At 35.1% G+C, this 14,308-nt stretch overlaps 1 protein-coding gene across 1 annotated transcript; it reads right to left on the reverse strand.

Moving 5' to 3' along the window:
* Window positions 1-3,384: 3,384 nt before the first annotated feature.
* On the reverse strand, window positions 3,385-4,320 carry LOC102404564 (olfactory receptor 6C3). The gene has a single exon (XM_006069425.3). The coding sequence runs from the start codon at window positions 4,318-4,320 to the stop codon at window positions 3,385-3,387; it is 936 nt and encodes a 311-aa protein (XP_006069487.3).
* Window positions 4,321-14,308: the final 9,988 nt, after the last annotated feature.

Genomic DNA, 14,308 nt, shown 5'->3' on the forward strand with positions numbered 1-14,308 from the left:
TAATGTGTTATTATCTATTTATATAATTATTTATTTCAGTGCTCAAATGTCCTGATATAGAGTGCTCCTTCTAAGTGAATCCTTTGTTGACATGCTGCTACACTTTCTGTAACAATAAGATACTCTAGCTCATCATATCCTTCAAATATTTAGTCCTGAAGTCAACCATTTCTCCAGTTCTCAGAAACTATTTTTAGCAAGAAATGATGCTTAGAACCATACATCTGGATGCTTTGTGGGGTTTTGCTATTGAGCTATCATTACTCCTTGGAACTTTCATGAAATGGAGAAAGGAAATACATAAAAAAATAATAGCATCACACTGACAATTTTATTCTAATCCATTTACAGAATTTTTCAACTTCTCTTATACAACATTGGATCTTTCTCCGCCATGAGAAACTAGGCTCCAATGTAAATCTGTTAGCCTATCAATTATTCAGTTTAAAACTGAATAGTTTCTGAATTGTTACACTATTATAAAAACAAATATACTAAATAAAGTTCAATTTTTCTCTGCAGTTCCCATCCTACTGATGGTGAATTGTCAAAATATTTGAAAAAATTATCTTTGAATTTGAAAGGTAAAATTGAAAAATTACTTTTATTAGTTTTTTGCTCTTCTCCCTACATGGTTAGCAATGTGTTTTAACATTATGCTCAGTGGTGTGTGTTTAATTTTAGTGTTTTCCCTGCTTAATTTTATCTTTGGATTATGTGAATAATAAGAATATTTAAAATATTCTTTATGCAATTAGGTATACTCAGAAATGTGTCTGTCATTTTTTTTCTCCATTTATCTCTATTTTCTTACCTGAGTACATGTTTTTGTTATAGAAGCCTGAGGTCATATCTTAATATTTGTGTGGTTAGTCCTCTCCTATCACTCTTGTTTCTCAAGATTTCCTAATTATCGTGTTTGCTTTTCCATATGAAATTTAATAGTATGCCCTTTTTGCATGGGCCAAATGATCAAGAAATTCCCATGTTACTTGAACAATCAATGACAAATGGAATCCTTTAAGTCTTCGTCACAAGTAAACATTCACAACACAAACTGTGATTATGAAACAACCTTTTACAGGTAAACATGCTCCTTTGGGACAATACTCCCTGACTTTCTACTGGGTCCTAGTAGAGACTAAAGGCCCAAACACAGGACCTCAATTCACCATTAGATTTGAGCTTTCCATAATGAACTGAGTATTATTGGACCTTCTGATTGATAAACCAGGTCATTTACAACAGTCTATCATCAAAGGGAGAGAGTACTTGGGAGATCACACTTGAACAGGTCCAGAAGGCAAAAGTAAAATTTATGAAGAGATGACTTAGACTTCTTTAAAATAAATTTCTGGTGGATTACATCCTCTTCCTCTACCCATATTTATACCCTTATTGGGAAAACCTAATAACTAGCTGACAAATACATAAAAATATGTACCTGGTTTCGGATGTTCTACAGAGTATGCTAATATCCTCTCAAAAGTAAATGATTGATAGGCACAAAATATGCCATAAAAGTAATGTATAATATATATATATATATATTTAATATATATATTTTAAATGCTGATAATGCTGACATTAAAGAAGAAAAGTGTGCTTCAGATAGAGAGGAATTGGTGGTTTCTCATGATAAACAATTATGTCCCAGAAGATATAACGATCCCAAATTTGGGTCTTCATAAATATACAGTGTTAATATTTTTAAAAATAAAAGCATGTTGATGTATGGCAAAACCAATACAATATTGTAAAGTAATTAGCCTCCAATTAAAATAAATACATTTATATTAAAAATAAAAAAATAAATAAAAACATGGCATGACTATGAACAGAAAGAAACTGCTCCACAGTTGTTTTGGAAATTTTAAGTAACTCAGTAATGGTGCAAAGAGTAAGAGTACAGATTTAAATCATGTGATTAATGAACTTGTATATACTAGCTGACTCAAATAGAACAATGCATTCAACTACCATTACATATAATTCTCAGGTGTATGAAAAATGTTTACAAAAAACTCTGATCATATACTATGCTATAAATTGAGATTCAAATAATTTAGAAGGATGTAACTTAATTAATACATGTTTTATGACAATATAAGAGGATTCTTTGGAAAATTTTATGTCCAGAAGACCCACCTGTAGCAGACTGAGGCCAGTGCAACTCAGTGACTCTCCCTCACTGAAGGGAAAAAGAATAGTGTGGAGCATGTATCCGGCATCTGGGCTTTTCAGGGACTGGGGAAGCACTAGTGTCTGTGTAGTTTTTATTGGGGCCTCTATGGGACCTGACATACTATAAATGCCTAAGGGCTACTGAAGTCAAAAAAGGGCTGGGTGATGTGCTGTCACTTCAAGGAGCTGAGTTACAGCAAACAGAAACAGAGGGAGCAAGAGACTATGGGCTCCATGCAAAAAAAAAAAAAAAAAAAAAAAAAATAGATAAAATCTTCTAGTTAAGAATCTTCACACACAAATCTGAAAAGACGCAGCCTCAGAAAATACTTAAAAGACCCCTCAGAATCTCTAGGTGGACTGAATGCTGATGGATTCCCCTGTAAAGGTGGTTGTTTTGTCAAATGTGTAGATAACAACACAGTTAAAAGGAGCATAAAACATACAGAAAAGTACCCCAATCAACCAGACAAAATAAATCTCAAAACATAGACCCTAAAAAAATGGAGGTAAGTAAATATCTGACAAAAAAATTAGAATAACTGTCATAAATGCGATCAATGAGCTCAAGAAAGTGGAAGTGTTTTAGTTTTACTTGATTTTTTGAATTTTTAAATATCAGCATTTTTTTAAAATGATACAGAACAAGGAAATTCTATAATTAATACATAATATCTTGATAAATATTTATCTTGAAAATATGCACTTAATTTCACAAAGTATAAAGAACTACATTTAAAGTGCAATACACTACTCTATATGATATTTTTGGAATGAATTTACAGTATTATATAACAGGTAGATTCTTTAATGTTAAGAAATTATCAGTGTTCATTGTGAAAAAAGATATTACACACTAATTTTGAAACTTTGCATTTAAACTACAATGTGATATCATATGCTCATTTTAGGGACTGATATTTACAGGATTAAAACTGTTTTTAACTTCATGCTCTAAAGTATGTCTTAAAGAAATACAATTCTATTCTAGAATATGCTATAGGACATTTAACTTTTACTATACTTTAAATGTCAATAAACAATGACTGGAGAAATGGAAGAAATAGACTGAAAAAGTATATATTAGCAGTCATGTGGCCTGGTAAAAGGATATAAACTGCAAGCAGAGTTATACAGATATTTAGGAATTTAAAAATTTAACCTAATTGTTCTTTAAAGTGTTTTTGACCCCCCAAAAAATCATTTATTAGCACAAAACACTGCTTTATAGACCATGTCTTTGAAGGCTTGTTTTACTTGCTGGTTTCTCAAGGTGTAGATGAAGGGGTTCAGCATGGGGGCCACAGAGGTATTGAGAATAGCTACCCCTTTTGTCAATGATGCCTTTTCTTTGGCCGAGGGATTAGCATACATGAATATACAGCTTCCATAGGAGATGGAAATGACAATCATGTGAGAGGAACAAGTGGAGAAGGCCTTTTTTCTCTGACTGGCAGATGGGATTCTCAAAATAGTCCTGACAATGTACATATAAGACAAAATCACCAATGCCAAAGTGAACAGCAAACTAACCAAAGCAAAGTAAAAACCCATTACTTCTAGGAGCCATGTATCTGAACAAGACAATTGTAAAAGGGGAAAATAGTCACACAAAAAGTGATCAATGACATTGGAAGCACAGTAATCCAGCTGGAGGAGAAGCATAAGGGGTGGGAAAATGGTCAGAAACCCACTGAGCCAAGCGCAGAGCACAAGCAGGCTGCAGAGTTTCCTGCTCATGATGGTTGTGTAATGCAGGGGCTTGCAGATGGCAACATAGCGGTCATAGGACATGGCGGTTAGAATGTAAAATTCAGTCACCCCCATGAAAATAGAGAAAAATAGTTGGGCTGCACAATTGTTGTAAGAAATAGTCTTGTCCCTGGTGATAATTGCCCCCAGAAATCTAGGGATGCACACAGTAGTAAAGGAGATTTCTAAGAAAGAGAAATTTCGGAGAAAGAAGTACATTGGTGTCTGGAGATGGGAGTCCACCCAGGTTAGGGTGATGATGGTCAGGTTTCCAGTGACACTTAATACATACGTGATTAATAAAAAGAGGAAAATCACAATGTGAAGCTCAGGATCATCAGAAAGGCCTAGAAGGACAAACTCTGTGATCACGGTGTGGTTCATTTCTCTCTCTCTTCTTTTAAATATATTTAAGTGAAAAGTTGGAGAAGGCAATGACAACCCACTTCAGTACTCTTGCCTGGAAAATCCCATGGACAGCAGAGCCTGGCAGGCTGCAGTCCATGGGGTCGCTAGGAGTCGGACACAACTGAGTGACTTCACTTTCATTTTTCACTTTCATGCATTGGAGAAGGAAATGGCAACCAACTCCAGTGTTCTTGCCTAGACAATCCCAGTGACCGGGGAGCCTGGTGGGCTGCGGTCTGTGGGGTTGCACAGAGTCGGACACGACTGAAGCAACTTAGCAGCAGCAGCAGGTGAAAAGTGTATTAAAAGGGAAGAGATGAAAGATATAATTTATTATGATCAATATCTTCATCATTAATACAATTCTAAAACATTATCTCTAATTCATGCTGATGTCATTTTTTTAACTTACTTTCATTATATATTAAAACATATACATGATTTGTGCTTTATATAATACTTCTCATTTTAATTAGAAAATCTTCATACAATAAATCACACTACTGAGAGATGATAAATGAAATTTATACTCTTTATTTTGTACATTTATTTTATTTTATTTTATTTTATTTTTTTGGCATTTCCACAAATGAAGTATTTTTATTCACTCAGGTTGTAACTAAATGCTTCAGGAAACTATGATATCAATTTCAATGTACTGAAAAATAAATAGTAAACAGTATGTATTTCAGTTTTTTAATGAAGAAATTAGTTAATTTTATTTACTAATAGAAAAAAAGAAGCTCCTAACCTAAAGTATAGCCTGATCGTTTACTTTTTATATGAAGAAACACAAATTGGATTTTTTTTTTAATATAAAAAGGACAAGATCCACAGAAAGATAAACTCCTCTACCTGTTGGCACTAGAGAAATTTCCCCAGTTACTGGTTGATTTTGGTAGATCTTCCTCACCAGTGCAAGCCTGACATCACAACTCAATGTATTTGGCTACTTCTCAGCAACTCAGAAGCAACCCCATCCCAGAGTAAAACTGCTCTCTGGATGTGGCACTTGTACATTTAATGTAACCCCTTGCAATTTTGTTGGAATAATCCTATAAAATATTCATTTTTCTTTTTTTCTATTATGTATTTATTAGAGGACCACCACTTAAAAAGCAGAAACGGATGATCTCATTTCCTTCAAAAGATCAAAAATGAAATTTAAAAGACTAAAGTAGTAACCCATTTTTCTTTGTGCAGAACTCATTACTTTATATGATATAAATCAATTAAAGATCTTCTTAGCAAATAAAATAAACTTTAAAATGTTTAATGATTAAATTATTAATTTTATTTTAATATTAATATTTATGAAGTAATTAACATAACATGAGAATGCTCTATACTTATATATATGTATAATAAAATAGAATAAATAGCTTAATTATGTTATTTAATAGGAAATATATTCACTTAAAGATTTGTCTATAATTCCATTGAAATCATTAATGTTTGGCATCTTCTGTGATTTGCTAAGAATATACATATAAAAACATTTCTATTTTTTTATCTTTTTTTTAATTTTTATTTTAATATAAATTTATTTATTTTAATTGGAGGCTAATTACTTTACAATATTGTATTGGTTTTGCCATACATCAACATGAATCCACAGGATATGCAGCATTTATCTACTTTTCTTTTTGTATTGAAGCACAAACTGAAAAGTAACCACTTGCCTCAGATCATAGCAGCTCTGTCATCCAGATAGTACCCCAGTGCATTTTCCGTTTGAACATCCTTATTTTTCAGCTATTAAGCTTTATAAAAAACATTTTATTCCCTTGAAGTTCTGCCCCACGTTTATCTTTTGCATGAGGCAACTGATCCAGAGGGATGTTCCAGAAATGTGTAGGGAAACCTCTCCTATGCATACAAACCTATTCACTTAATTTCCATCTCTGCTAGATATATCATTCTGTTTATTTGTTTTGCTAAAATCATGACAGATCCCTTCTCCTTATTTCTGATATTCACATTTCTGCTGTGAGTAATAAAATGCAAAATCATTGCTTCCCTGCCAGACACTAGCAAATGTCACATTAATCAAATTTCACTAAATTTTCTCTATTTTATGGTGACTCAAGGGAAATAGTTCAGGAAATAAAAACAATGTCAGAAACCTATAGAAGATGTGGAAATACACTATCCTCCTTTTCAATAAAGTTGGTCTAGAAGTTTAAGGGAGCAATATTTAAAGAGAGAACTGCAAGGAATATGACAATATTGGGTATTATGAGCATAGATACTTAAACTAGGATCTGGTATTTCTCTGGCTGCACAAATAGCTCAAATTTTTCACGTCCAGTTGTTTTGACCTATAAAGAAAGTCATACATTGATCTCCTGGGAATTAAGCAAAGTCAAGGCCAAATCTCTGCTAAGGTATAGACCATGAGGGATTTCTGGAAGCCATACTTGGCATTCTCAGTAGCCTCCTAATTCTCCTATATAGTGAATCTCTCTTGAGAATTGCTATGTTCATCTTTGTATCCCATAGAAGACCTCAATGTTGACTTTTATAAAATAACCACTTCCATTAACCACAATTATTTAATATTTCATGAGTAATAGAAATAAATGGGAAATCTTACAAAAATAGAACTTTTAATCTAACATGCCCTTGATAAATAGACAGTGTATGAATAACAGATACTCAAAACAATAAGGATCTAACCAATTAGTTAAAGTGTTTGTTCTGAAGTCAATAATGACTTCATTAGACAATGAAACCTTGGTACTCTACACGATACTAGCAAGGGAGAAGTCACTTAGAATTAAGTGCTTAATAAAACAAGATTGATGAAGCTTGCGTAATGAATAGGAGGCCTGTGCACTGTGCTGGCATCTTCAAAATGCATCTGAGAGCTAAAAGAAAAAGATACATATAACTTTAATATTTCAATCATCTCATAACCAAGGAGATGGCATTACCAATAATAAATCCTGGTCCTATAGTCTCCTTAATTATATAAATGATTTAATTCAAAACTTTTCCTCCTGTCTCATGTGAATATTAGTGTGTTGACTAGGAAATGTTGGGGACAGAGAATTAGTTTGAAGCTTCTATAGATTCAGATGACTAAAAAGCTGAATTTGGAAGCACCACATAGACTCCCTTGCCAAGAGAAGGATCCATCTCCCTCTGCTTCATGAAGCTAGCCATGCATTGTTCAGGGACCCTTTTATTATCTCATATGAAGGAGCTATTTTTCTCTTGTGTGCATTTGTCACTCCTAAACTATTTTTAAGCTTATAGCACATATACATGTCTGGAATTATCCAGGATATGATACACAAGAAAAAACTAAAAATAGCTTTATATATGAAAATTTTCACAATTTCTTGCTATTTTGGCAAACTTTTAATTTTTTTTTAATTGAAGGTTAATTGCTTTACAGAATTTTGTTATTTTCTGTCAAACCTCAACATGAATCAGCCATGTGTACACATATATCCCCTCCCTTTTGAACCACACTCCCATCTCCCTCTCCATCCCATTCCTTTAGGTTGATACAGAGCCCCTGTTTGAGTTTCCTGAGACATACAGCAAATTCCTGTTGGCTATCCATTTTATATATGGTAATATAAGTTTCCATGTTACTCTTTCCATACATCTCACCCTCTCCTCACCTCCACCCACGTTCATAAATCTATTCACTATGTCTGTTTCTCCATAGTGGCCCTTGAAATAAGTTCTTCAGTACCATTTTTCTAGATTCCATATATATATGTTCATTCAGTTCAGTCGCTCAGTTGTGTCCGACTCTTCCAGACCCCATGAATCGCAGCACGCCAGGCCTCCCTGTCCATCACCAACTCTCAGAGTTCACTCAGACTCACGTCCATTGAGTCAGTGATGCCATCCAGCCATCTCATCCTCTGTCGTCCCCTTCTCCTCCTGCCCCCTATCCCTCCCAGCATCAGAATCTTTTCCAATGAGTCAACTCTTCGCATGAGATGGCCAAAGTACCGGAGTTTTAGCTTCAGCATCATTGCCTCCAAAGAAATCCCAGGGCTGATCTCCTTCAGAATGGACTGGTTAGATCTCCTTGCAGTCCAAGAGACTCTCAAGAGTCTTTTCCAACACGGCAGTTCAAAAGTATCAATTCTTCAGTGCTCAGCCTTCTTCACAGTCCAAATCTCACATCCATACATGACCAGAGGAAAAACCATAGCCGTGACTAGACTGACATTTGTTGGCAAAGTAATGTCTCTGCTTTTGAATATGCTATCTAGGTTGATCATAACTTTCCTTCCAAGGAGTAAGCGTCTTTTAATTTCATGGCTGCAGTCACCATCTGCAGTGATTTTGGAGCCCAAAAAAATAGAGTCTGACACTGTTTCCACTGTTTCCCCATCTATTCCCCATAAAGTGATGGGACCGGATGCCATGATATTAGTTTTCTGAATGTTGAGCTTTAAGCCAACTTTTTCACTCTCCTCTTTCACTTTTTTTTTTCCTTTATTGTATTGGTTTTGCCATGTATCAAAATGAATCCGCCACAGGTATACATGTGTTCCCCATCCTGAACCCTCCTCCCTCCTCCCTCCCCATCCCATCCCTCTGGGTCATCCCAGTGCACCAGCCCCAAGCATCCAGTATTGTGCATCGAACCTGGACTGGCAACTCGTTTCATATATGATATTATACATGTTTCAATGTCGTTCTCCCAAATCATCCCACCCTCTCCCTCTCCCACAGAGTTCAAAAGATTGTTCTATACATCTGTGTCTCTTTTGCTGTCTCGTATACAGGGTTATTGTTACCATCTTCCTAAATTCCATATATATGCATTAGTATACTATATTGGTGTTTTCTTTCTGGCTTACTTCACTCTGTATAATAGGCTCCAGTTTCATCCACCTCATTAGAACTGATTCAAAAGTATTCTTTTTAATGGCTGAGTAATACTCCATTGTGTATGGCTTTCTTATCCATTCATCTGCTGGTAGACATCTAGGTTGCTTCCATGTCCTGACTATTATAAACAGTGCTGCGATGAACATTGGGGTACATGTGTCTCTTTCAATTCTGGTTTCCTCAGTGTGTATGCCCAGTAGTGGGATTGCTGGATCATGAGGCAGTTCTATTTCCAGTTTTTTTAAGGAATCTGCACACTGTTCTTCATAGTGGCTGTACTAGTTTGCATTCCCACCAACAGTATAAGAGGGTTCCCTTTTCTCCACATCCTGTCCAGCATTTATTGCTTGTAGACTTTTGGATTGCAGCCATTCTGACTGGAGTGAAATGGTACCTCATAGGGGTTTTGATTTGCATTTCTCAGATAATGAGTGATGTTGAGCATCTTTTCATGTGCTTGTTAGCCATCTGTATGTCCTCTTTGGCGAAATTTCTATTTAGTTCTTTGGCCCATTTTTTGATTGGGTCATTTATTTTTCTGGTATTGAGCTGTAGGAATTGCTTGTATATTTTTGAGATTAGTTGTTTGTCAGTTACTTCATTTGCTATTATTTTCTTCCATTCTGAAGGCTGTCTTTTAAACTTGTTTATAGTTTGCTTTGTTGTGCAGAAGCTTTTAAGTTTAATTAGGCCCCATTTGTTTATTTTTGCTTTTATTTCCAATATTCTGGGAGGTGGGTCATAGAGGATTCTGCTGTGATGTATGTCAGAGAGTGTTTTGCCTATATTCTCCTCTAAGGGTTTTATAATTTCTGGTCTTATGTTTAGATATTTAATCCATTTTGAGTTTATTTTTGTGTATGGTGTTAGAAAGTGTTCTAGTTCATTCTTTTACAAGTGGTTGACCAGTTTTCCCAGAACCACTTGTTAAAGAGATTGTCTTTAATCCATTGTATATTCTTGCCTCCTTTGTCAAAGATAAGGTGTCCATAGGTGCATGGATTTATCTCTAGGCTTTCTATTTTGTCCCATTGATGTATATTTCTGTCTTTGTGCCAGTACCATACTGTCTTGATGACTGTGGCTTTGTAGTAGAGCGTGAAGTCAGGCAGGTTGATTCCTCCAGTTCCATTCTTCTTTCTCAAGATTGCTTTGGCTATTCAAGGTTTTTTGTATTTCCATATAAACTGTGAAATTATTTGTTCTAGCTCTGTGAATACCATTGGTAGCTTGATAGGGATTGCATTGAATCTGTAGATTGCTTTGGGTAGTATACTCATTTTCACTATATTGATTCTTCCAATCCATGAACATGGTGTATTTCTCCATCTATTAGTGTCCTCTTTGATTTCTTTCACCAGTGTTTTATAGTTTTCTATATATAGGTCTTTAGTTTCTTTAGGTAGATATATTCCTAAGTATTTATTCTTTTCGTTGCAATGGTGAATGGAATTGTTTCCTTAATTTCTCTTTCTATTTTCTCATTATTTGTGTATAGCAATGCAAGGGATTTCTCTGTGTTGATTTTATATCCTGCAACTTTACTATATTCATTGAATAGCTCTAGTAATTTTATGGTGGATTCTTTAGGGTTTTCTATATAGAGGATCAGGTCATCTGCAAACAGTTAGAGTTTTACTTCTTCTTTTCCAATTTAGATTCCTTTTATTTCTTTTTCTGCTCTGATTGCTGTGGCCAAAACTTCCAAAACTATGTTGAATAGTAGTGGTGAGAGTGGGCACCTTTGTCTTGTTCCTGACTTTAGAGGAAATGCTTTCAATTTTTCACCATTGAGAATAATGTTTGCTGTGGCTTTGTCATATATAGATTTTATTATGTTGAGGTATGTTCCTTCTATTCCTGCTTTCTGGAGAGTTTTTTAACATAAATTGATGTTGAATTTTGTCAAAGGATTTCTCTGCATCTATTGAGATAATCATATGGCTTTTATTTTTCAATTTGTTAATATGGCGTATTACACTGATTGAGTTGCGGATATTGAAGAATCCTTGCATCCCTGGGATAAAGCCCACTTGGTCATGGTGTATGATCTTTTTAATGTGTTGTTGGATTCTGATTGCTAGAATTTTGTTAAGGATTCTTGCATCTATGTTCATCAGTGATATTGGCCTATAGTTTTCTTTTTTTGTGGCATCTTTGTCAGGTTTTGGTATTAGGGTGATGGTGGCCTCATAGAATGAGTTTGGAAGTTTACCATCTTCTGCAATTTTCTGGAAGAGTTTGAGTAGGATAGGTGTTAGCTCTTCTCTAAATTTTTGGTAGAATTCAGCTGTGAAGCCGTCTGGACCTGGGCTTTTGTTTGCTGGACAATTTCTGATTACGGTTTCAATTTCCGTGCTTGTGATGGGTCTGTTAAGATTTTCTATTTCTTCCTGGTCCACTTTTAGAAAGTTGTACTTTTCTAAGAATTTGTCAATTTCTTCCACGTTGTCCATTTTATTGGCATATAATTGCTGATTATGATCCTTTGTATTTCTGTGTTGTCTGTTATGGTCTCTCCCTTTTCCTTTCTAATTTTATTGATTTGATTTTTCTCCTTTTGTTTGTTGATGAGTCTGGCTAATGGTTTGTCAACTTTATTTATCCTTTCAAAGAACCAGCTTTTGGCTTTGTTGCTTTTTGCTATGGTCTCTTTTGTTTCTTTTGCATTTATTTCTGCCCTAATTTTTAAGATTTCTTTCCTTCTACTAGCCCTGGGGTTCTTCATTTCTTACTTTTCTAGTTGCTTTAGGTGTAGAGTTAGGTTATTTATTTGACTTTTTTCTTGTTTTTTGAGGTATGCCTGTATTGCTATGAACTTTCCCCTTAGCACTGCTTTTACAGTGTCCCACAGGTTTTGGGTTGTAGTGTTTTCATTTTCATTCTTTTTTATGCAAATTTTGATTTTTTTTTTTTTTTGATTTCTTCTGTGATTTCTTGGTTATTCAGCAGTGTGTTGTTCAGCCTCCATATGTTGGAAGTTTTAATAGTTTTTCTCCTGTAATTGAGATCTAATCTTACTGCATTGTGGTCAGAAAAGATGCTTGGAATGATTTCTATTTTTTTGAATTTACCAAGGCTAGATTTATGGCCCTGGATGTGATCTATCCTGGAGAAGGTTCCGTGTGCGCTTGAGAAAAAGGTGAAATTCATTGTTTGGGGGTGAAATGTCCTATAGATATCAATTAGGTCTTACTGGTCTATTGTATTGTTTAAAGTTTGTGTTTCCTTGTTAATTTTCTGTTTAGTTGATCTATCCATAGGTGTGAGTGGGATATTAAAGTCTCCCACTATTATTGCGTTATTGTTAATTTCTCCTTTCATACTTGTTGGCATTTGTCTTACATATTGCAGTGCTCCTATGTTGGGTGCATATATATTTATAATTGTTATATCTTCTTCTTGGATTGATCCTTTGATCATTATGTAGTGACCTTCTTTGTCTCTTTTCACACCCTTTGTTTTAAAGTCTATATTATCTGATATGAGTATTGCTACTCCTGCTTTCTTTTGGTCCCTATTTGCATGGAAAATCTTTTTCCAGCCCTTCACTTTCAGTCTGTATGTGTCCTTTGTTTTGAGGTGGGTCTCTTGTAGACAACATATGTAGGAGCCTTGTTTTTGTATCCATTCAGCCAGTCTTTGTCTTTTGGTTGGGGCATTCAACCCATTTAGATTTAAGGTAATTACTGATAAGTATGATCCCGTTGCCATTTACTTTATTGTTTGGGGTTCGAGTTTATACACCCTTTTTGTGTTTCCTGTCTAGAGAATATCCTTTAGTATTTGTTGGAGAGCTGGTTTGGTGGTGCAGAATTCTCTCAGCTTTTGCTTGTCTGTAAAGCTCTTGATTTCTCTGTCATATTTGAATTAGATCTTTGCTGGGTACAGTAATCTGGGCTGTAGGTTATTTTCTGTCATCACTTTAAGTGTGTCTTGCCATTCCCTCCTGGCCTGAAGACTTTCTATTGAAAGATCAGCTGTTATCCTTATGGGGATTCCCTTGTGTGTTATTTGTTGTTTTCCGCTTGCTGCTTTTAATATTTGTTCTTTGTGTTTGATCTTCGTTAATTTGATTAATATGTGTCTTGGGGTGTTTTGCCTTGGGTTTATCCTGTTTGGGACTCTCTGGGTTTCTTGCACTTGAGTGATTATTTCCTTCTCCATTTTAGGGAAGTTTTCAACTATTATCTCCTCATGTTTTTTCTCATGGTCTTTCTTTTTGTCTTCTTCTTCTGAGTCTCCTATGATTCGAATGTTGTAGCATTTAATATTGTCCTGGAGGTCTCTGAGATTGTCCTCATTTCTTTTAATTCATTTTTCTTTTTCCTCTCTGATTCATTTATTTCTACCATTCTATCTTCTAATTCACTAATCCTATATTCTGCCTCTGTTATTCTACTATTTGTTTCTTCCACAGTGTTTTTGATCTCATTTATTGCATTATTCATTATATATTGACTTTTTTTTTTTAATTTCTTCTAGGTCCTTGTTAAACCTTTCTTGCATCTTCTCAATCCTTGTCTCCAGGCTATTTATCTGTGATTCCATTTTGATTTCAAGATCTTGGATCAATTTCACTATCATTATTTGGAATTATTTATCAGGTAGATTCCCTATCTCTTCCTCTTTTATTTGGTTTGGTGGGCATTTATCCTGTTCGTTTACCTGCTGGGTATTCCTCTGTCTCTTCATCTTGTTTATATTGCTGAGTTTGGGGTGTCCTTTCTGTATTCTGGCAGTTTGTGGAGTTCTCTTTATTGTGGAGTTTCCTCGCTCTGTTTGGGTTTGTACAGGTGGCTTGTCAAGGTTTCTTGGTTAGGGAAGCTTGTGTCGGTGTTCTGGTAGGTGTAGCTGGATTTCTTCTCTCTGGAGTGCAATTAAGTGTCCAGTAATGAGTTATGAGATGTCAATGGTTTTGGAGTAACTTTGGGCAGCCTGTATATTGAAGCTCAGGGCTGTGTTCCTATTTTGCTGGAGAATTTGCATGGTATGTCTTGCCCTGGAACTTGTTGGCCTTTGGGTGGTGCTTGGTTTCAGTGTAGGTATGGAGGTGTTTGATGAGCTCCTGTCAATTAATGTTCCCTGGAGTCAGGAG

Source organism: Bubalus bubalis, chromosome 4, assembly GCF_019923935.1.
Source record: "Bubalus bubalis isolate 160015118507 breed Murrah chromosome 4, NDDB_SH_1, whole genome shotgun sequence".
NCBI classification, from domain to species: domain Eukaryota; kingdom Metazoa; phylum Chordata; class Mammalia; order Artiodactyla; family Bovidae; genus Bubalus; species Bubalus bubalis.